This window comes from Galeopterus variegatus, unplaced genomic scaffold (assembly GCF_000696425.1).
Source record: "Galeopterus variegatus unplaced genomic scaffold, G_variegatus-3.0.2 Scaffold931, whole genome shotgun sequence".
Lineage (NCBI taxonomy): Eukaryota > Metazoa > Chordata > Mammalia > Dermoptera > Cynocephalidae > Galeopterus > Galeopterus variegatus.
In genome coordinates this window covers 105,045-129,719 of record NW_007727042.1, presented here as the reverse complement: position 1 = coordinate 129,719, position 24,675 = coordinate 105,045, and the positions used below count along the sequence as shown (strand labels likewise).

The 24,675-nt window shown below is 36.7% G+C and overlaps 1 protein-coding gene across 1 annotated transcript in view; it reads left to right on the top strand.

The window, feature by feature from the left end:
- The window catches only part of LOC103591129 (THUMP domain-containing protein 3-like), a 24,252-nt gene extending 3,357 nt beyond the window's left edge, over positions 1–20,895 (top strand). Inside the window, 8 exon segments of the mRNA XM_008573539.1 lie at positions 6,811–7,287; positions 9,439–9,569; positions 13,584–13,653; positions 16,020–16,135; positions 19,739–19,849; positions 20,437–20,560; positions 20,738–20,867; positions 20,870–20,895. Of these exon segments, the coding sequence (XP_008571761.1) occupies positions 6,811–7,287; positions 9,439–9,569; positions 13,584–13,653; positions 16,020–16,135; positions 19,739–19,849; positions 20,437–20,560; positions 20,738–20,867; positions 20,870–20,895 (1,185 nt within the window).
- The last annotated feature ends 3,780 nt before the right edge of the window (positions 20,896–24,675 follow it).

Here is a 24,675-nt window from a genome sequence, read left to right as displayed (position 1 = left end):
ATTTTTCCTTTTTTTTTTTTTTTTTTTTTGTCTTTTTTTTTTCGTGTCCGGCAACGGATCACAACCCTCAGTGTCGCGCCCGTACTGGACCGGGACCGGCAACGGGATCGCAACCCTCGGTGCTGCGCCCGCCCCTCGCTCAGCCAGCGAGCGGGAACCGGTCTGTATGTGGGATCCGAACCCTCGGCGGGAGCGCCGCCGCGCTTCCCAAGCGGCGCACTGTAGCAGTGCGCCACCGGGCCGGCCCCCAAAAGTCATTTTTAAAAATCAGTATTGAGAAACACTGAAGTTTATAAGAAATAAAACAAATTAACTATCTTACAAAAGATATGAACCTTAGATTAGCTTTGCTGATATACTAGTATATGGTTCCAAACTAGAATTGCTTCCAGAGTGTAAACCAAAAAACAAATGACAGTTTGTGTCATCTACAAATAATACTTCACCATTCTGCTTTTGCCCTTCTTTCTTCTCTAACTTAATTTTTTGAAATAAACCCAAAGTAGTATCTAAATATTCCTTCAGTTGTTAAGACAACAGCTTTGTCTCCAACACGTATTTAGCATCTGAGTCCTAAATATTCGGTTGCTGCCTAAACTGAAGTTTGAAAACAGATTGTAGTAAGGCTTTAGTTTTTTTCCGCATTGCTTTTTGGTCAAATTTCCTTAGTCAGATGCTTAAAAACTTTTTTCTATCAATTTTATTGCCTATCTTAGAAATTATCTTTTTTTTTTTTTTTTCCTTTTTTTTGTCTTTTTTCGTGACCGGTAACGGGATCACAACCCTCGGTGTCGCGCCCGCACCGCGCTCAACCAGTGAGCGGACCGGTCTCTATATGGGATCCGAACCCTCGGCGGGAGGGCCCCCGCGCTCCCAAGCACCACACTCTATGAGTGCGCCACCGGGCCGGCCCAGAAATTATCTTTTTTAAAACAACCGTGATATGCTGCCTAATTCTCTAATTTTTATTTATTGACAACAGGTTGATTTCTAAAACACTGTTCAAAACCAATCAAAGTGATATGAACCCACAGCCTAGAAAAAATAAAACCAGACCTAAAAGAATTTAGGCTGAAAATAGATAAAAATTTTATTAACTAGAAATGTGACTTTGAATACTTATATTATAACCTTTAAGACTTCTGATAGTCATTGCCAACTGAATTATATCAATGAAATAATAGGTAATCTATTGAAAATTTTTGCTGCTAAGTATTTTAAATCTTTAATAGCAAATTCTGTACATGCATAAATGTTAACATGTATTTTTTTAAAACTGTTTCCATATTAAATTCTCATCTCTAACTTACTAGGGCATTATTCATATTTTCTTAAATTCCTGCATTTTTGCAATCCCAAAGTTTATTATTTTGGGTGATTTGGATCTCTAATTATAGGTAAATTTGATTATTATGGAATGATTCTATATGAGCTAGCTTTTCAGAGTTGTTTTGTAAGTAACTGCAGAAGAGGTTCCTGGTGGAAGTCCCAAAGGAAGAGCAGAAAGAATTAAGACAGATTTTCATGTTTGTGCAAGGGAAACTTCTGTGTCTGACTATGAAAAATTGTTAAGCCCTGTACTTAATGGACTTAAATTACAACATGCCCCAGTAAAACCTCATTTTTAAACATTTGCTTCTAGCTTTCATTCTGTTAGCCATCAAATTTGTTCTTTATGGCTTTATACTTTTTATTGTATTATAAAAAGCCTGTTTAAGCATTCTAATAATTTCTCTTATTTTTTTATTTTATTTTTTTTCCTTTTTGTCTTTTTTCGTGACCGGCAACGGATCGCAACCCTCAGTGTCGTGCCCGTACCGGACCCGGACCGGCAACGGGATCGCAACCCTCGGTGTTGCGCCCGCACCTCGCTCAGCCAGTGAGCTGCCGGTCTGTATGTGGGATCCGAACCCTCGGCGGGAGCGCCACCGTGCTCCCAAGCGGCGCACTGTAGCAGTGCGCCACCGGGCCAGCCCAATTTCTCTTATTTTTAAATATTCAGATAATACTTGAAATTTTAGCCCCCTCCCCCTTTTTAAGGCTGACAAATTTGTGACTTATATGGGTTTTTAAAAACTAGTTAAGGGCCGGCCCGGCGGCGCACTGGAGAGTGCGCCGCTTGGGAGCACGGTGGCGCTCCCGCCGAGGGTTCGGATCCTATGTGGAGACCGGTTCCCACTCACTGGCTGAGCGTGGTGCGGGCGCGACACCGAGGGTTGCGATCCCGTTGCTGGTCCCCAGTACGGGGGCAACACCGAGGGTTGAGATCCCGTTACCGGTCAGTAAAAAAGACAAAAAGGAAAAAAAAAAAAAACTAGTTAATACGTGTACTTAGAACAAACTTGTAAAGACTGAAAGGATATACAGTGAAAAGTAAGTCTTTGTTCACATATCCCCGTGCCATGCATTCCCTTCTTGGAGGTGACAACTACCACATTTCTTGAGTATCCTTCTAGAGATGCTTGATGAATATGTATATTTTGTTTACTTGTTTACATAAATGGAAGCATGGCATACATACTCTTCTGTGCTGTGCTTTTTGCTATATGTCTTGGAGATCATGCCAGTATCATTGCTGGAGTTGGCTGAATGTATTTCATTATGTGGCTGTATCATAATTTAACCAGTCCTATTTTAGTACATTAGGTCTTCACACTCTTTTGCAATTATAGTGGTGTAATGAATATCCTATATACATCCATATATATCTATATATAGAGATAGATATGGGGTTTTTTTTTTCTTTTTTTGATGGCTGGCCAGTATCAGGATCCAAACCCTTGACTGTGGTGTTATCAGCACCACGCTCTGAGTGAGCTAACCTGTCAGCTCTGTCCTTGTATGTATTCAATCTTAGGGTCATCTTTGTATTTAATAAGAGAGTCTATCCCATTGATATTTATTAATATGGTAGAAATGTTTGGTCTTAGTTCTATCACATTTATGGTATACATTCTGCTTTTTTTTAAAATATATATCTACATTATGTGTTTTCTACTATTTACACAGTATTTTTTTAATCCCTACTGAGAGCAATGATGAAATTGGCATATTTTCCTCTTCTCGCTTCCACTTTCCAATTTTATTATTTTTCTTCATGTTGACCCTTATACTTTTAAATATGCTTATATTTTATTTATCAGCTTTAACTTCTGTTCTTTGACCTCTGGGTATTAGAGATGAGGATATCAGCATGCTTAAATTACTTCACATCTTCTCTCACCTTTCTTTTCCTAATGACATTCCAGTTTGTAACATTTACCTTCCGTTTTATAGTCATCCTCTCTACCTTTGTTTTCGTTTTAATCCTGTAGTTAAACAGATTGTAGGCGCATTACCTGTCCTTTTGTTATAATTTTTCTTTTTATCTCTTGAATGGCATGAGTTCAGAAATGTTTGTATTTCACATTTATATTTGGTTAATAGTTCAGATATAAAATTTGGAGGTACACTTTTCTTCCTTAAGAATATTATAGGCAGTGTTCATTCTCTTCTAGCATTAAATGTTGCCATGGAAAACTCTGAGGCCATGCTGATATCGTTTCCCCTTATTTGTTGCTTTCTTGATGTCTTTGCTTGATGCCCAGATGACTTTTTTTTTAAATCTTTGAAGTCTAATAAGTTAACTAGACTGTGTCGCATTGTTGAAAATTCGTTGTCAGGACAAGTCAATCCACTTACATATCTGGAAAATTTTCTTGAATTATTTGAAAAAAATTTTTTTTGTCTTACTATTTTAAATTTCAGTTTAGGGAAACCAGTTATACATATGTATGATATCTTTTGACTGTCTTTCATATTTATCATTTTCTCTGAAATCCTTTTTTACTTTTTGCTGATTTCCATTTTATTTGCTTTGCTTTGCTTTGCATCCTCTACTGTGTTTTCAGCAGTGTCTTTTATATGTGCTGCTTTCAATATGGTCTGCAGAAGTTTTTTTTTTTTTCCTACTTTTTCTTTGAACTCTATAAACCCCTGTTCCATCTCCTTCTGGTGGCTCACTTCATCATTTTTCTGCTTTTATATCTCTGCTTTGAGCTATTTTACATATTTCCTCATTACATATTTGATATCATGTTATTGTGTTTGATCACAGTTTTTAACTGCTTTGTGGCAGTTTTTCTGGTCACTTTTTTGGTCTTACTACTTTCATATAAGTCCTGTGCTGGTAACTTTTGATAATTGCTCATCTTTGAATGAGGAATTTCCTCTTGGACCTGCTATTTAGAAGAGGTTCTTGTGATGGGAGAAGCCAGGAAGGTGTTCTAGGCCAGCAGGAAATCTTCCTGGTCTGACAAAGGGTTGTAAGTGAATGAGTTCTTTTTTTAAAAAATAGCTTTATTGAGGTATAATTTCCATACCATTGAATTAGGTTTTTTAACTTTTACTTCCCCCTAGTTAAAGGGATCAGTAACTTCAGGGTTATTCACAACTGGAATATCTCTCTCCAGTTCTACCTTACCAATGGACTATTTCCAGCAAAAACAGAATGACTATGAGATTCCTTTCTCAGGTTCATTTTCCTCCCCTGCTGCTGCTTGGTACAAACAAGATCCAGGGAAGCTCCCTCTGTCAATCCAAATAGTTTTTCCCTGCTGTTCCAAACAAAGTTTATTTGCTACTTTGCAGGCTGTGTTTTACCCTTTGTCTGAGATTTGTAGGCATTCTCCCCTTCCATATCTTCCTGCATCTCTGTTTAACCTTCACTGCACTTTGGAATTCTTATGTTGGTTCAGGGTTACAGATATGTTGATTTAATTCAGATACAGTTGGTATTTCTGTTGTTTTTTCTTCTAGAGCAGTTTCTAAAGAAAGAAAGAGGTTGTGCCAGTGTTATTCCACCATCTTAAACCCTCTAGTTCTCTAGAGGTCCTTTATAGGAAAGTTACACACACACACAAACACACACACAATTTCTTAACACCAAAGTTTGATACTATTTCAACAGGTTTCAAGTAGTAGCAAAGCCTTCATTCACTTCCATTTCCTAGTCTCAATTCTGTCAGTTAGCACCGATTTCTTTCTACTTTGATCTTTAGTAACAGACATTTCTTTCTACTTTGATCTTTAGTAACATACGTATACTGTCTGTACTGGCACTGTGCAGTAGAACTTTCTGATGGAAAGTTTCTCTGTCTACACATCCAACATAGTAGCCACTAGCTGCTAGTGTTGAAATGTGGCTACAGTGACTGAAGAATTCACTTTAATTTTATTTCATTTTAAATCATTTAAATTTTAATAGCTACCTGTGGCTACTGGCTGCTATATTGGACAGCACAGCACTATACTTCCCATTTTTACATTTAATCACATATTATCCAGCAGCTGTTTTTTGAGGACCTTTACATGCTGGTACTGTTCTAGACATATGGTTTATAGCCGTGGTAAAGGCAAATAGGCCCTTTCCACCATGCACTTACCTTCTGGGAGGAGCCTTCATGGGGAACAGTACATAAACTTAGTAACCTCACATAATGCTAAGCACTGCAAAGAAAACAGGAAGAGAAATGACTGGGGAGAACTGCTGTAAGTAGAGCAGCCCTCTCAGAGGATATGCCTTTTCAGTTGCTTATTAAGTAATAAGAAAGGTGCCAGCAGTGCAAAGGGACTGTGTAAAGTAAATATCTTCTAAGCAGAGGTAGGAAGTGTGGGACAGAAGGGTCATGAAATGATGTGAGAGGAATAGGCAGGAGTCAGATTATGTTGGGCATTTTAATGAATTTAAATTCTCTGTGTGTAGTGGGAAACTGTTGAAGGACTTTAAGCAAGGGAGGGGCATCATCATATTTACTTTTTAAAAAGATAGCCATTTCCATACTGTTTAGAAATTGGATAGGTACATTTTCTAATTTCTTAGTTTTTTTTTTTTTCCCTTATAAAGTATTTCGCTTTTCAAAATAGTTAATAGATATACACAGCACAAAATTCAAAAGGAAGTCAGTCAGTGAGAGATAAATTGCCCTTCTTCCTCGTCTTTCACCTACCCACTTTCTCTTGCTGGAAGTAGTTTCTTACTGCATGTATTTCAAGTTTAATAGTTTCTTACGGGCCGGCCCGTGGCTCACTCGGGAGAGTGCAGTTCTGATGACACCAAGGCCCCGGGTTCGGATCCCACATAGGGATGGCCGGTTCGCTCACTGGCTGAGCGTGGTGCTGACAACACCAAGTCAAGGGTTAAGATCCCCTTACCGGTCATCTTTTAAAAAAAAAAATAGTTTCTTACTGCTTAAATTTTAATCTTGAAGCGCTACTTCCAATCTACCATTCTGTCTTGTATTATTCTTTAGTGGCTTAATGTGTACATATCTTAATTTGTCAGTGGGATTTGAATTTCTTTAATTGTGGGCATTATTTTATTTACTCTTTTGTTCTACACTTCCATCACCTCCAACATAATGATCATTGTACATCGGCCCTCTATATCCACATGTTCCACATCCTCAGATTCAACCAATCATGGATCAACAGTGTAGTCAGGCCTACAATGGTTGCACCTGTACTGAATGTGTACAAACTTGTTTTCTTGTCATTATTCCCTAAACAATACAGTATTAACAACTATTTACACAGTATTTACACTGTATTAGGTATTAAAAGTAATCTAGAGATATTTTAAAGTATATAGGAGGTTATACACAAATACGATCCCATTTTATATAAAGGACTTGAGCATCTACAGACTTTGGTATCCTTATGGGTCCTGAAACCAATCCTTCATGGATACAGACTATCTGTAAGAAAGTAGGAGTTTATTTGTTCAGTTAAAGTAGTGAGAAATGAATTGATTTCCTTCTCCGTCCTTTATAGGAAGAAGTTCTACAGGGTTTTGAAGACTTGGCTGGAAAACTCCCATGGTCAGACCCTTTAAAAGTATGGAAAATTAACACCAGTTTTAAGAAAAAAAAAACAAAGCGCAAAAAGATAAATCAAAATTCAAGTAAAGAGAAGATTGATGATGGACAAGGAGACAAAACAGATGAGAGAGATATTAAAAAAGAGTTCACTAACAATGCTTTAGATTCACAAATCTTAGACTACTATGAAAATCCAGCCATCAAAGAGGAGATATCAATGTTAGTAAGTGATGATTTGGCATCTTGCAGAGGTGACACTGATGAAATCTCAAAAGAAGAAACTGAGCCCCAAGTGCTGAAGTTTAGAGTCACATGCAACAGGGCAGGAGAGAAACATTGCTTCACCTCAAATGAGGCCGCAAGAAATTTTGGGGGTGCTGTTCAAGATTATTTTAAGTGGAAGGCTGACATGACCAACTTTGATGTTGAGGTAGGTACAGACTCTGTGATGATTCAAGAATGCTGTCACAGATTTGTAGAATTTCCAGACTAACCCAATCTTATGGACAATTAAAGTGAGGCAATAGAGTTAGTAGGGTGTGGTTAAGAAGAGCATGGGCTATAGAGATAGGTCTGGATCCATATTTTGACTCCACAACTGTGTAACTTTTTTGGACAAAATATTCTCTCAGCCTCTGTTTCAAATGGAGCCAATAATATATACCTTTAAGAGTGTCCTGAAGGTTAAGTGAAATAATACATTTAAAGTATTTGGTGTACTACGCATCACATACTAAGTGCCTAATAGATGGGAGCTGTCAAGACATGAGTCTTCTGATTTCTTTTTTTTTTTATTTTTTTATTTTTTTCCTTTTTGTCTTTTTTCGTGTCCGGCAACGGATCGCAACCCTCAGTGTCGCGCCCGTACCGGACCGGGACCGGCAACGGGATCGCAACCCTCCGTGTCGCGCCCGCACCTCGCTCAGCCAGTGAGCGGGAACCGGTCTGTATGTGGGATCCGAACCCTCGGCGGGAGCGCCACCGCACTCTCAAGCAGCGCACTGTAGCAGTGTGCCACCAGGCCGGCCCGAGTCTTCTGATTTCTAATCTAGTACTTTTTTTACTACATTCTGTAGACTTTCAGATTATAAAATTAAACCAAAATTAAAACAGTTATTTTGTGTGTCTTGGTTGTAGAGTTCTGCTACTAAGAAGAGTACATTTTTAAAACAAATCTGAGCTTCCTCATACCAGGACATAGTGCACATACTCATCCAAGAGCCAGCTCTCCTCTTTCTTAAATTCTTCTAGTTCCCAAATCTAGATACTTTCATTAGCATGCTTACTCTCCTTGGTGTTGATCCTTTACTATCCAGGTAATTGACGTGGGCAAAAGGAAGAAGAATCTTTAAATATATGACAGCTTAAAAGGCCCCTAGCAGCTGATGGTTTTACCAAGAAATCAATTTCTGTTGCTTTGGGGACACTTGAATCTGGGGCAAGTCTCTTATTCTCTCTGTAACGTTTTTTTTTTTTTTGCGTATGAAATCAGGAGAACAGTTCCCCATTCCTTTTTCTCATATAGCTGTTGTGAGAATGAATAGGCTAACTAGAACAGAGATTTCCAAAAGTTAGCAAGGTGACCCAGAGGACATTTCCTAGAGTCATATTTCCTGGGTTCAAATCCCAACTTAAGGAGCTGAATGACCATGAGCAAGTGAGCTGATGTCTTATGCCTCAGTTTTCTCATCCATAAAGGGAGATAATAGGACCCAGCTAAGAGGGTGTGACTATGAAATGAGGTCGTCAATGTAAAGAACAGTGCCTTGCTTGTGTGCTTTGCTCCTGCTGCTGCTGCTAGGATATCATGAGGAAATTTTAGGTGGGAGATTGGGGAACATCTTCTATTTTTATTTGAATAGTTTAACTGCGTGTTAGGAAAACTGTAACTAGGATAAAGAAAGCCATCATTTCACAGACATTTTTACTACATGAGTCAAATTTGAAAAAATACTAAGTAAGAACACAATATAATAGATGATAAAGCAAATGTGTACAGTGTTGACGGTAAATCTAGGTGAAGTGTATACTTAGAAGTTCATTGTGCCAGTATTCTTGTAGCACTTCTATATGTTTGAATTTTTTTTCCAAAAAAGTTAGAAATTTAAAATATATATGTATGTATATTTAAAAACCCATAAATCTTTAAAATATGTTTGTATTATAAAAATTGGGAGGAAATCTGGTTATAGCCAAGTGATAAATAGAGTGAATGAGAAGAATAAAACAGATTTTTTAATTAAGCAACAAATAGTATATACTATATGATTTCATTTATATGAAGTTAAAAAATGGCAAGACTAATTTGTGGTGGTAGTAGTCAAATTAGTGATTACCTTGAATGGGTATTGACTTGGAGGGGGCAAAGGTGCTAGAAGTATTCTATATCTTTATCTGGGTGGTGGTTATACAGTATGTATATAGGTAAAAATATTGACCTGTACACTTAAGATTTGTTCACTTTATGTAAAGTATACCTCAATTAAAAGGTAAAAAAAAATTGATAAAGCCTCAAAATCTTTGTAATAAGTGAAGTTTGAACAATCCTAAAACTATTTTGTCTTATTTAACTTTACTGTAGGTTCTTTTGAATATCCATGATAATGAAGTCATCGTGGGCATTGCATTGACTGAAGAGAGTCTTCATCGAAGAAATATTACACATTTTGGACCTACAACTCTTAGATCAACTCTTGCCTATGGGATGCTCAGGTAAGAAAATGGGTTTGCTATCCAGATTAAAGTGGCATCTTGGCTTCAGTTTTCCCTTCAAAACACTGATTTTGTGTGAGAGGTACTGTGTTGGAATTTAGTGGGTAAAGACAGGATATTGGTTAGAGTGCAGTGCTGATGACACCAAGGTTGAGTACTGGTCAGCCCTTACTGGCCAGCTGCCAAAAAAAAACAGGATAAAAAGCTAATGATCTATTTCTTTCACGTATATCCAATATTGACCCCTTGTGATCTTGCAGATATCATGTAACCAATATCTTAGTTTTCTTGATTTTAAAATGAAAATGATAGTTTTCATCTGCCTTTTTAATGGGGTTGCCACATTTCTGTTTATAAAGGATATACTATAGGCCGGCCCATGGCTCACTCGGGAGAGTGTGGTGCTGATAACACCAAGGCCACGGGTTCAGATCCTATACAGGGATGGCCAGTTTGCTCACTGGCTGAGCGTGGTGCTGACAACACCAAGCCAAGGGTTGAGATCCCCTTACCGGTCATCTTTTAAAAAAAATAAAGGATATATTGTATGTTGGAAGGTAGAGCAAATTTTGCTGTGTTTTATTTCTATGCAGTGAAGCAGATGAAAACAGATTTTTATAATGTGTAAATGAACACAGAGTTTTTACTTATGTTTTTAAATTTTATACTCACAGCAGTTCTGGAATCATCTTGAAATTTTCTGCTTTTTAGAGTATAAGACCTAGCTTTCCCTCTTTATTGGCCTTCTCCCTTTTATTGGATACTTCCTTCCACTACTTGGACAAGTTTATCTTCTCTAAGCTTCTGTTTTCCAGACTACAAAGTGGGTTTGATGTGGGACTTAAAGGATTATTAGTGAGGATTACATGCAGACACATATGCACAATACCTGTTATATATAGTGCTTGGCATGTCTTGGTAGTTAAGTATAAATGTGTTGCTTAATGACAGGGATACATTCTGAGAAATGCTTCATTAGGCAATTCTGGCGTTGTTCAAACATCACAGAATTTACACAAACTTAGATGGTACAGCCTGCTACCTAGGTAGGCTCTGGTAATAGCTTATTGCTCCTAGGCTACAAATCTGTACTGCATGTTACTGTACTGAATACTGTAGGCAGTTGTAACACAATGATAAGTATTTGTGTATCTGAACATATCTAAACAGAAAAAGTATAATAAGAACACAGTATTTTAATCTCATGGGACCACCGTCCTAGATATGGTCTGTCATTTACTGAAATGTTATTTTGCAGCTAGTGACTGTAATTGTATTTCCTTCTCTTCCAATCTTTGCCTTCCCTTTTATTCTGCTCATTGGCAGAGTCACAGTTCAACACAATCAGAACATACTAATTCAATGAAAATAGTAGAAAACTGGACCTATTTGATTAAGGAAAAGCTCCTGGTCTTCATTCAACAAACATTTATCATCTGCTGCCAGGCATTATGGTAGGAGCCAGAGATATGGAGAGAGAGTTATTTTGGGTGCAAATATTTGAAACATAAGTAAGCTAGTTTAGAATAAAATAGTGACAGTTGTACCAAAGTGGGAGTTTACTGGAAAAATAAGGAGAAATCTTAGAGAATCCATAGAAAAACTGAAAGCCATGTCTCAAGAAGGGTAGGAACCATTCTTGGAAAACCACCAGAAACCTAGTCAGCCACTTTTATCTCTCCGGAGATCCTGTGGACTCTTGTCTATGCTCATCACATGGCTGCCCCTTCATCTAAATTTATATATTTCTGATTTCAAACAACCAGCCTAAATTTCCTAGGGCTTCTAGCTCTTTATTTCATATTCCTGGAAGAGAGGATTTGATTGACAGTTCATTCAAGTGTTCACCCCTGACCCTTCAGCAATGGATGGGAGTATAGGGTTGCTTAGTACCCCAAGAAGGTTGCCATGTGTTGAGTGAGGGATAGGAATAGGAAGGTAGAGTTGAACAGGTATTACAGTAAGAACCCAGTGTTAGTTCCAAAGAATGTGGTAAGTACCATAACAGAACATGAAAAGAAGAGAAAGACAAGAGAAGGAAAGAGAAACCTAGTGGCCTAAGGCTGGGATGCTTCGTAGAAGGGGTAGTATTTAAGCCATAAACAGTAATGGGTCTAATCCTGACTCTGTCACGTACTAGTTTTGTGTCCCTGGACAGGTAATTTAATGTTTCTTTGCATCAGCCTGTCTGTAAAATGAGAACAATAGTAACCTACCCAATAGGGCTGTTAAGAGGATTCAACGAGATGATGCATGGAGAGACCTTAAATCCATGCCTGGCAAAACTAGGTCTCAAAATAAAGCAATTATTTTTATTTTTATTTTTTATTTATTTTATTTTTTATTGTAACATAGTGGATTGTATATATCTGTGAGGTACAGCGTTGAATATCAGTACCTGTGTGCAATATGTAATGCTCAAATCAGGATAATTAGTATATTCAACATTATACAATGTAATCATTTTTTAATATCCCTTTACCAATTCCTTTCTCCTTTCCCTTCCTACCTGCTCTCCCCCACTTTTCCCACCTCTGGTAACCTCAGTTCTGTTCTCTCCTTTTGAAATTTCAACATATTATTGTGATTGTTGTATCTTTCTTTCTTTTTAAATTTATTTTTTTAGCTCCTGCTTATGAGTGAGGACATGCAGTCTTTCTCTTTGTGTGCCTGGCTTATTTCACTTAACATGATATTCTCTAAATGCATCCTTGTTGCTGTGAATGGCAGTATTTCATTCTTTTTTTATGGCAGAGTAGTATTCCATTGTGTATATATACCACATTTTCCTTATCCAGTCATCCAACGATGGACATTTAAGTCGCCAACTCTTGGCTGTTGTAAATAGAGCTGCAGTAAACATGGGGGTGCAGGTATTCCTTCGACATGATCATTTCCATTCCTTTGAGTATATACCCAGTAGTGGGATGACTGGATCGTATGGCAGTTCTATCTGTAGTTGTTTGAGGAAACTTCATACCATTTTCCATAATGGCTGCACCAACTTAGAGTCCCACCATCAGTGTAGGAGAGTTTCCCTTTCTTTGCATCCTTGCCAGCATCTGTCATTCTGTCTTTTTGATTACAGCCAGCCTAACTGAGTTGAGATGATATCTCAGTGTCGTTTTGATTTTCATTTCCAAGTGATGTTTTGCATTTCTTCATGTGTCTGTTGTCCATTTGTATATCTTCCTTTGAGAAATGCCTATTCAGCTCCTTTGCCCATTTTTTAATTGGGTTATTTGTTGTTTTACTAAGTTGTTTGAGTTCTTTGTATATTTGGGATATTAATCTTTTATTGGATGCATAGTTTGCAAATATTTTCTCCCACTCTGTAGGTTGTCTTTTCTCTCTTCTAATTGTTTCTTTTGCTGTGCAGAAAAAGCAGTTATTTTTATATCTAGGTTATTATCTTTAAATTCAAAAGGAAAGGAAGACTGAATGTCTAATTGGCAGTAAACTTATATTGATACATGTTTTACTTGAGAGGTGTTTAGTTTTTTTTGGTTTTGTTTTTTGGCAGCTGACTGGTATGGTATGGGGATCCAATCCCCTGTCCTTGGTATTATAACACGAGGCTCTAACCAACTGAGCTAACAGGCCAGCATCGTTTAGTTTTTTTAATGTAACAATACAGGTTCAGGTACTGTGACCTAGGCAGAGGAAAAATAAAATGAAGGTTCATATACAAAATAACACTCAGAGTTTTCTAAAGGTATGCATGAATGTGTGTTTGTGAATTTTAAAAGGTCTAGAAGCTAAATTCCATCTGGGAGAGAAATGGGACTTCAAATGGTAGTCAAAAGGGACTTTTAGCTATATGTAATGACTTTTTTTTTAAGAGGTAGGATATAGAGTTAACATGTAATTACAAATTGATTTTTTAAATGATTGTAGATTGGTGGTCTTCATGCTATTTGACAGGTCCTCAGCCTTATAGCTTCAGGAATCATCACTGTGGAAGCCTCAGCTTTCAGTTTAGTCTCTTCACATAGGCTGTTTTCTTTTCTCCAGGCTCTGTGCTCCTCAACCTACTGATATAATAATCGATCCAATGTGTGGAACAGGGGCAATACCAATAGAGGTAATAACTTTTCTTTAGCTTTTAGATAAGCAAGTGATATATCCAGAATGTTCTAGACCTAATGGTCATTTAGACATAATGAATTCACCAAGGTTGAGTCAGTGAATTGAAGAGTTCTAAAATAATTACAATAATAAAGTTGAAACTATTGTGTAAGGAATATAACTACTTATTTCAAATAGCCAAGTGCCTAAGGACTAGATAGTAATATCTATTCACTGGATTACAGAGAAAACCAAGAATTACAAACTTCTGGTGAGTTCCCTTTCTGTAACAGACAAGCTAGTAGACTTGAATGGGAAAGGATGATTGAAGGCATAAGCATAAATTGAAGGAAGGCGATTTTCATCTTTATGAGACTGTGCTTCTTAATCCACTTAGGTTCCTGGAAGGAGTAAGTATAGTTGTAAAATGGAGAAATCTTTGAACATTATTTCGATTTTTTAGTAAGTCTAACAATGTTACATAATAGATGCTCTTAAATCGTTTTCAGAATTACTATGATATTGAGAGGACTCATAAAAACTGCCCAAAGCAAAGCCAGAAATGGAAAGGCATTTTCTAAGTGGAGAATATCAATAGTACAGTCTCCCCAAATCAGTATCATCTATATGTTTATAAACAATTTAGAAGAGGGAGCTCTCAGTAAAATTGCTTAAATTTGTGTGAAATTCAGTAAGTTCTTCCATTTAGTATACTAAAAGCCAGTGGGAATAAATGCAGGGACATACCACAGATTTCACAAATGGGTAGAAACTGGGCAGGCAGGCAAATCCAAAGAAAGGGAAAAGTAATTCAAATGTAATTAGAAAATGACCTGTGATCCAGAAATTAAAATCCAAGCAAAAAATCATGGTAGTCTATATAACTACTGAGCTCTGCTAGTGACAGCTATGATATTACTCTGGCTAAAGAGACCCACACAGAGAAAACCCACTTGTGGGCGAAAAGAATTCTGGGAACAAAGCAGAGTGTTCCTTTCTAGCACTAAACCAGGATATTGTCTGTGAAATAGCAGGTAAGGTCACTACATGTCAAGAAATGTAAAACAGCCAGAGAACAGAATCAAAAAGGGAGCAAGAAAAGATGAAAATTTTGAACCATTTCCATGTAGGTATAGACATAAGGATGCTAATGTAGAAAAACTTGAGCTGGTATGTGATCAAAATGAACAGTTATGAAAGGGATTGACAGGGTCAGGGTGTATATACAAATTTGTTCACTAATTTAAAATACTTGGGCTAGAATACTTTCTTTAAAACTTAGAAGTACTATAAAACCCAAGTCTTTCTGAGACTGAAAATCCACATGGTTTTTTGGCTTTTTTGTTTGTTTTCTTAAAGAATGTTGGAGAATCACAGTCACATGAGAGGCTTTCATCAAATTCTGTAGGTCCTTTCAACATCCCCACCCACCCACCCCAAATTCTGGTATACTTCAACCTCCCTTTTGTTTGAAGTCATTGTGGGATGTATAGTCAGGAGTGTGTTATCACCCTCAAGTGTGAGCAAAAGAAAAAGTTATGAAGCACTGTATTCATGGATGAGAGGTGTGTTAGTTTACAAAGGAAGAGGTGTTGGCTATTCATCCCTGAGCAGAGAGCAAAATTTTTCTCTACTTTCCCATCAGAAACCTTCTGTTAATCTTCATAGAACATTGTTCAAGCCTAGGGTAACATGTCATCTCATTCCACAAATGATATGTGACAGCTGGGTATTTATGTTCTACTGACATATTTTTGATTTAAAATTACAAAATCCTTTCAGGGATATGGTAGTTATCATTCAAATGCCTATCATAAAAAGGAAATTGCATTTTATTTTGAAATTCTCAAATATTCCAATATGTTAGATTATATAAACTCCCACAACCACAAAAGTATAGGTTTGGTCAGTTTGATTTGGTTAATTTTTTCCAACCACATCTGTTTGGGGTTTTTTCTGTGTGTGCCAGATATGGCTGGGTGAAGAATTGAATAAAATACTAGACCAGCCCTCAGGGGATTCTCAGATTAGCTGGGAGGCACACAGGGATAGAAATAATTAAAAATGGAACAAGTGCAGTCAGTGGCACAGGTATGTACAAAGTGCTTTTGGAGGGGCAGATGAGAGATAGCTTAGACAGTTGGGGTTGATGTCACAGAGGTTGTGACATTTGAGCTGGGCTTTGAAAGATGGGTAGGAGTTAGCAAGCAGAGAAAGAAAAGGAGGGCATTTCCAGCAAAGTTTAACAACATGCAATGTTTGGCCACTTTAGAAAAGCATTGGATTTTCTTGATTATTGACAATTGATTTAAGTGATTTTTCTTATAATTTTTTTTTTTACACTTTGCTACTTCTGTTTTAATACATACTCTTATCTTTTAGGGAGCTACTGAATGGTCTAACTGTTATCATATTGCTGGTGATAATAATCCACTGGCTGTGAATAGAGCAGCAAATAACATCTCATCCTTATTGACCAAGAACCAAATTAAAGAAGGGTAAAAATTTAACTTAAAAGATTTTATAGCATTTTTTGGACTTTAATCACTTTTCATATGGACTTTATGAATTAATACCCTAGTTCACTGTGATATCATTATAACCAAAATGAACATAATTGTGGGACTCCATTTAAATTTTAAATTTATTGAAAATAATTTATATTTAAGAAACATTTAACTATAATTTCCCCACCCTAATGCAACTGTTTTTGTCTTCCTTCTTTTCTTATTCATGTCTTTTTCCCCACACAATAGAAGATTGTATAGATTCACTTTTTCATTTTTAAACACTTTGTTTTTACATAGTCTGGTTTTTAGTGACTGCATAATATTCCATTATATAGAAATACTACAGTTTATTTATATTTAGCCTTTCCTCTATTGACACTTAAAAGAATCTCAAAGTTGAAAGAGACCTGCAAGGCATCCTTATGATGCCTAAATGTCCTATAAGAGACCCTGACCAGTAGCCTTCCAGCCTGTTTAAACACTTCTAATGACTACCTCTGAAGGCTGCTGATTCCATCTTTGCACAGCTTTGAGTGCTAGTCACATATTTTAGTGAACTGAATCTTTCCCTGTACCTCCCATAGATTTGTTTTAATTCTCTCACTTGGGTCCATAAAGGAAAAAAATCTCATCTCTTTGTCACACAATGATTGAAATCGGGTATTTGAAGAGCTACAACCCCTCCTCCCCAAATCCTCTCTTCTCTAAGCAAAACAGTTCCAAGGCCCTTCAGCCATATCCCTTTGATACCCATGGAAGTCCATTAGCTTCTGGGAAAATTTATTTTCCATCCTTTTGAGATGTATGCTGTTAACAGTATTTTAAGCCTAGCCCACTATTCCAAATTATATTTGATGACATCATCTGTGACAGCTTTTACCATGTTTTGAACATCTCAGCTATCTTTGTCTTTGGGAAGAATTGGTTGAAATGTCACTTGGTCTATAGTTTCTTACCAGAGGCCTCATGAACTTGCTTCTTTGGTCACCTCTGTTGGTGTCCTTTGTTCTCTTATAAAATGGCAGGAGTAAGTAGTGGTCAGCAGATTTGTTAAGTCTTACAAATGTTCCACATGCTGAATACATAGTACTGGAAGTCATTGTATCCCATAATTGGCCTTAGGAGACCTAGCGACAGCTGCCTCCGTTAACTGTGTCAAGCTTATATTTGTAAGTAGAAATCAGTTGTTTTTAAAAAATATGTTCATTTTATTCAAGTACTCATATTTATTATTTATACATGGTATGCCTGATGCAATATGTCTATATATTGCTATCCCCTTATCATTTCTTTTTTTTTTTCCTTTTTTGTCTTTTTTCGTGACCGGCAACGGATCGCAATCCTCAGTGTCGCGCCCGGACTGGGACCGGCAACGGGATCGCAACCCTCGGTGTTGCACCCGCACCTCGCTCAGCCAGTGAGCGGCCGGTCTGTACGTGGGATCCGAACCCTCGGTGGGAGCGCCGCCACGCTCCCAAGCGGCGCACTGTAGCAGTGCGCCACCGGGCCAGCCCCCCTTATCATTTCTAATTTCATATTTTCCTTTTTGATTAGGCTCCCTAGTGCTTTGTTTTGTTCTTTCATATGCTATTTGTTCTTTGGTTTTATGCTCAGTGCTTTTTTAATCCCTAGTTGATATTGAGATTTTTTGTTTTCTAATTTTCTAACTTGTTTTTTAATTTGTTTATATGCTGTTAATGTTTTCTTCTCTTCTTAATGGAAGTTTTTGTTCAAGCTATGAGTTTTATTCTGAGTACTACTACTGACCATATACTATAGATTTTTGATAATTCTGTTTTTGTTACTAAGTCATTTATTATATACTTAACTATATTTATGATCTAGCTGTTTAGGACAATGTTTTTCAGACATTAATGTACATGTGAATCACCTGGGGATACTGTCAACATGCAGTTTTTTGTTTTTTGTTTTTTTAAAAAAGATGACCGGTAAGGGGATCTTAACCCTTGACTTGGTGGTGTCAGCACCACGCTCTCCAAGTTAGCTAACCGGCCATCCCTATATGGGATCCAAACCCATGGCCTTAGTGTTACCAGCACCACACTCTCCCAAGTGAGCCATGAGCGGGCCCCAACATGCAGATTTTGATTCAGTAGCTTTGGATAGGACCTGAGGAGTCTGTATTTTCTAGCAAGCTCCTTGGGAATACTGATGCTGCTAGTCTGTGGATCAACTTTGAAGTAGCAGGCATTTAGATCATTTATACATACAAGTAGGGGAAGTTTTTGATTTTCTTAAATATTAACTTGTTTGTTATGAATTCTTATGATATATCTTGTTTCATATTTATCAAGGTTTTATTTCAGGTCTAGTGTATGATCAGTTTTGGGGGGGATTCAAACTTGATAAACATTTTTAAACAAATTTCTTTTCTAGCTTTCAAATATTTTCTTATTTGTTATTCCAACCTCCGTACCTTCAGTTTTCGTCTATTCAACCTGTAGTATTTCTATCAATTCTACCTTGATTTTTTAATATCTTTTGGCTTTTGTTTTGTCACAGTTATTGATATCTTGTGGTTGTAATACATATTTTCAGTATCTGTATTTTTTAAAAATTATGTAGCATGGGCCAATCCCGTGGTGCACTCGGGAGAGTGCAGCGCTGGGAGCGCAGCGACGCTCCCGCTGTGGGTTCGGATCCTATATGGGAGTGACCGGTGCGCTCACTGGCTGAGCACGGTGCGGGCAACACCACACCAAGGGTTGCAATCCCCTTACCAGTCACGAAAAAGACAAAAAAAAAAAAAAATTATGTAGCATTTACCTTTATTGCATTTTTTCTCCAATTCTTCTTTACTAAATGTCATTATTATAACCCTTAATTTCTGCTCATAATCTTTGATTTGCCTTTAATCCTTAGCCTGTGCATTATTTTGTTTTGTAAACAAGTTGCTTTGTTTTAATGGGGAGGATTTAAATAACTTACTGTATTCTGTCATCTGTGTTTTCAATCTTAACTTTTCCTTTCTTGGCCTTGTTTTATATAGTGTGGTATGTATTTTTTTGTTTGTTTTTTAATCTTAAAACAATTACCTATATATTTACCAATTTTACATATGTATTTTTCTTTAGGTCTCCTGTTATTACTATGTAGATTTATCAAACTTTCTTCTTCAGATGTATCGCTCACAAGCTTTTCTCTTTAGTGTTGATTTTTTTCCAGTGTATATTCATCAGTAACTTTTTCATCATCAGTTATGTAACTTATGATGAAAAACAGTGAAAAATAGTTTTTCAAGTCTGTTGCAGTTCTGTTTGTGTTTCAATCTTGTGGTCCCCTAATCTGTGTTCCTAAATTGTATGACATATATGTTGACATCTTTTGAAAACCAATCTTAACCATTTTTAAAAGTTACTTGTCATTCTTGTAGATTTTCCATTTCAGTCATTGTAATAGTTTTTATCTTATGACCTTGTTTTCTTCCTACATATTGTTTTTAAAATTTTGATTGTTGACGTTCTGATATTCTTACCATTTTATATTTTGCTGTAGCAGTCTCTTTTATAGAGAGAAATTTTCTTTTTAATATGTTGAATATGTTGAAGTACCATTCCTTTGTCCCCACAGCAAACCATCCTGGGGCTTGCCCATAGATGCTATTCAGTGGGATATCTGCAATCTGCCATTGAGAACAGGCTCTGTGGATATTATCGTAACGGATATGCCATTTGGAAAAAGGTGGGAATTGTGTTTTTAAAAATGAGTTTTACTTTCACCTGTACCCAGTTGTCTTCTAAAACTCTCAGTATTTTCTTTGAGCTTATTCAAAGTCAGAAAAAAAAAATCTCCAATTCCTTTTAGCAGACTTGGGAGAGTAGCTTTTCACTTAACAATATGATGGATTCACCCATTATGTTTCTTTGTTTTTGAGAACTCAGGAATGTATTAAATTTTGATACTAACCATCACAGGAGGCTCATTTAAAAATTTCCTGTAATTCACTTTCAAGCCCATTGTTGAATTACATACTTCATACAAAAAGGTTGATGAAGACTTGGTTGACTTTCTCAGGACAAATGATTTCTAATCACTGGTTTGATTTAAATAGCTTGACTGTTTATAATACTCATCAAGAGGACAGGTTATATAAACATTATAGTTGTCTTTGATGCAAAATTCTAAGCACTTTACTAACTCTGATAGCTTATTTCATTAACATTTAGGCATTTTAGACAATACCTCAAAATGCATGAAATTTTCTTCTCATTTCATGTAGTCCTAGATATTTATCTTTTGCACTTGATTCATTACTCCTTCTTTTATAGGATGGGCTCTAAGAAGAGAAACTGGAACCTTTATCCAGCTTGCCTGCGGGAGATGAGCCGTGTCTGTAGACCCAGGACAGGCCGAGCTGTACTACTCACTCAGGACAAGAAATGCTTTACCAAGGTGATATACATTAGCTCAGCCTGTGGCAACTTTAGGTAGAATATTTTTAAGTTGATTTGGGGATATAATTTGGATAGGAATTGTTTTCTCTTCCCCTAGCATTTCTTAACTGTCAACTAAGATCCCTGGTGGGTTTAGAATCAGCCTAATTTTTTTATGCTTTTTGTGTGTACACAGGCATTATCTGGAATGGGACACGTGTGGCGCAAGGTGCATACAGTCTGGATAAACATCGGGGGTCTTCATGCTGCAGTTTATCTTCTGAAACGTACACCCCAAGCTTTTGTTCATCCTTCACAAGATGGAGAAAAACTCCTTGGTAATGCAAAGAATGAAGATGATTAATAGTATTTGTATTTCCCAACACGGAAATGTCAGCACGAAGAACTTGCTTTGAGAGGAAAGTAGTATTAACAAACGTTCAGCCTGCACTGTTTAAACCAGTCCAGAGTTCTTCACCCTGGTTAGCAAAAGGCGTGAATGTAATTTATGGAATTGAAAAAAGTCTTGAGAGCTTTTCCTTGGAGCTGTTTTGAAGGGGTAGCTGAGCAGTTAGTATTTTTTTTTTTTTAATGCTTTAAAGATGCCTCGCGAAAAGCCTACTAAAATGCTGTGAGATTTGGGTTTAGAACACTTTTCAGGCTTTATAGCCGGTTTTCCACTGTGGCAAGTGGAAAGCTACACTGCCTAAAGGAAAGGCAGAGAACATAATCACAGCATCTTAGGCCACATCTCATTGCCTATGCAGCTTTGCTATTCAGTTACTCAAGTTCTCTTTACCTCAACCCCCCCAAAATGAAGCGTTATTACATTTTGTGACCAGTGTTTGCCCTGTGAGAAGATTAAATCTCACGAGACCTATAGGAAAGTTTACCACCTGCCTTAAAAATTAAAATACACATCTGTTATTCAGATTAATACATAGAAATAGAGAACTAGGATTTATCAAAGGATTACAAAGATACTTTACTGTTTGTAGTAGTATAAGACATTAATATTTGTCAACAGCAATACTGGTAGATGAGATGTGGGACCAACAAGCCAAATTAAATTTTCTTTCAGTACACAAAAGGCATGTGTTACTTTTCAAAGCCAACCGTAAACCTGTCAAAGGTTTGAGAAACTAAACCTGTTGTTTAGTTTCTCAAAAAGAACTAGAGAAAAAATTGATGTATCTTTGAATGAAAAACTTTTAATGTGGGAATACTATAAGCTTTTTTATTTTCTCCAGGATCACTATTCATTCTTTTCCAGTTGAAGCAAATCCTTCCTGAGATAGTTTTGTGGAAAATGCAATAACCTCAGCATTAAGTCCTTGTGAAAATGGTGCTTCCCTGGGACAAAGAACAGTTGAGCTTTTATGTGGAACTCTTTATAATACTCAAGAGTTTATTTTGGAGTATCTGGCTGCCTTCAGCTTAGATTTTCAGTGTCGTGTTAGTAAAAGTATTACTCATAATACCTTTTGATATCTCCATTTAGAATAAAAGAACACAGTACTTCCTTCCTTTGAAAGGACAGAGTTCACATTAGCAGCATAGCTGGCAATCTTAGTCTGGTTTTTCTAATATGCTACCCCACACTTGATAATGAATTGGAAATAAGACATTTATAATGGTTTTATATCCTAGACTGGCATTTTTAGCATATCAGAATGCACAGCTGCATTATTTATGGAATGAACATGAAACAACTTCTGGAAAGAAACCATTTAAACCTCAAACTAGGAAAGGGTTGGTCAGCAGTCCACTGCACCAGAAAGTACAAAGGACCATGTCTGTTTTCACTACCATTTTACCAAGTGCCTGGCACAGTACCGTCCATAGAGTGGACATTTAATTCTGTTGAACAAATGAATATCTTTTGTATTAGCTTAGTTTTTAAAGAAATATATCAATACATTTTGTGCTCGATTCATTTTAGCTTTATCCTATTAAATACTGTGATAAAAACATGACCAGACTTGATGCAAATATATAGCGGGCTATAGTTTGCAGTTTTTCCCCTAGGATGGTGTTTTGTAATCTGGTGACTAGAATAGGAAATGGGCTATGAGCAGGACTCAGCGGCCTGGAATTGAGTCGTAAATGATACAGCCACCTATTAGTTGTGTGTCTTGGTTTTTAACCTTTGAAGTAGGTCTCCTGGACCACGGGAATGTGAAAAGATGGGAAAGAGAATCTACAATCTTAACAAGAAATGACTGAGTTACAGACCATTCTGTTATTGAGAATGAAAGTCAAAATATTTGGGAGGTAAAAAACATTAAGAAACATTTTGAAATGTAATGAGAGGAAGATAGTTATCTCCCAAGACTGTACTAGAGTGGTTCAAAAGGGAGCATAGGATTACATTTTATTTCGTTTGAAATGGTAATAAGGCTTTCAGGAAACATTGCTGAAACTGTAGGTCCTGGCTTATCAATGTTGGGTATGGGCTCAAGTCTCCACTGCAAGGACCAGTAGTTGAAATGGGGGGGGGGGGATATTCCGAAGGGTCTGTGAACTACTGAACGTACACTAAAGCCTGTAAGTTATTTAGTGATAAGCATAGAAGAAGTAAAACATCCTTATTCTCAAGCATAGACTTTTCCAAGAAGTTCAGGTGAGGTGTCATGTGTGAAGTTCAGTGAGGGCATGGTAAAAGTTTGAATATTCTATAAGAAAAAAAATCAGATTTAATTATTGTACCTTGGTCACCCTTGTACTTTTGCCCCTGAGCTAATGTTTGTTAATCAGTTGTGAAATTATAGCTATTCAATGATCTGTTTATGGTAGAAGCAATTTTCACTAGAAAGGAGAAAAAATGGTATTTTAGTTTCTCTCAAGCCCAAATTCTGAATTTCTAACTGCCTACTATAGTTGGCTTTGGTATGTTCCACCTCACATTCAACATAAACACACTTTTTTCTTCACTAAAACCTACTCCGTGTCCTAGCAGGCCTATTATCCCAGTCATTCAGGTTTAATGATAGCAGTCATCTTAAAACTTCAGTCATTCAACAGGCATTTGAGTGTTTATTATGTGCACTGTGCTAGAGCAGCCATTTCTCAAACTGTAGCCCTAGAATCCATTCTTAAAAATTCAGGGACCCAAATAGCTTTGTTTACCAATATTTTACATTAGAAATTAAAACAAAAAACTATAACAGTATAGAAACAAATGAATTACTTTAACATTTCCATGGAAGTAACTATATTTCAAAAAAAATTAGAATGGCATTGTTTTACATTTTTGCAAATCAGTTCTCTTAATTGTCTGACTTAATAGAAGGCAGCTGGATTTTTATCTTCTACATTCAGCTCATGGTTATTTAACTTGCTTTTTAACTTGTTTTTTGTAATTTCACAGTCACTTGAAAATTATTCACTGAGTTATATACATCTTCCAAATGTTGGCCCATTTTGTTATGCCATATCTAAAATATCATATTCATTAATATCACTACCTTTCATAAAAAACGAAGTATTGGGAAGCTATGAAGCTCCTGATGGTAAATACCAGGTTTTCCCAAAAGTTTGATTTTCACTTCAAAGTTTGAATTTTATCTTCAACGATTGCTGTCAGTTGTTTTCCTTGACAGGCTCACTTCCTTCATATGAAAATGTCTGCCCAGTAGCCAACTCTGAATAATCAAAATTGATCGTTTAAAATAAAAATGAGGCTCCAACTGCATGAGTGCTTTTTCTCAGCGAACAACTGTACTAAGTACTTTATGGCAAACTTTCCATTTCATCACTCATGTTAAAAGTTATGTACTCAGGTCTTTAACAGAATAATTTTATTGCTTTCACAAGGACATTCTTAAGTGAAACTGAATTCTCCTTTTTGGGGGGTTTACACTACAAATGCATGGTAGTGAAGAATGACTTCTGTGGTTTGAAGCCACTGCCTTGATATGTGCCAAAGTATTACCCACTGTTGCCTTTTCACCATTAGTGCAAATGTCAACATGATTGTTTAGGATAAACCATAAGATTAAAAAAAGTTATTCCACACTTTGACTATTCAGGATATGTTGTGTTTATTGCCAAGCTTTCGTATGAGAGTATCTGATTAGTTCATGCTGATGCCAGGCAAATACAAGCAAAGTCAACAAGTCCAGCCACATTTGT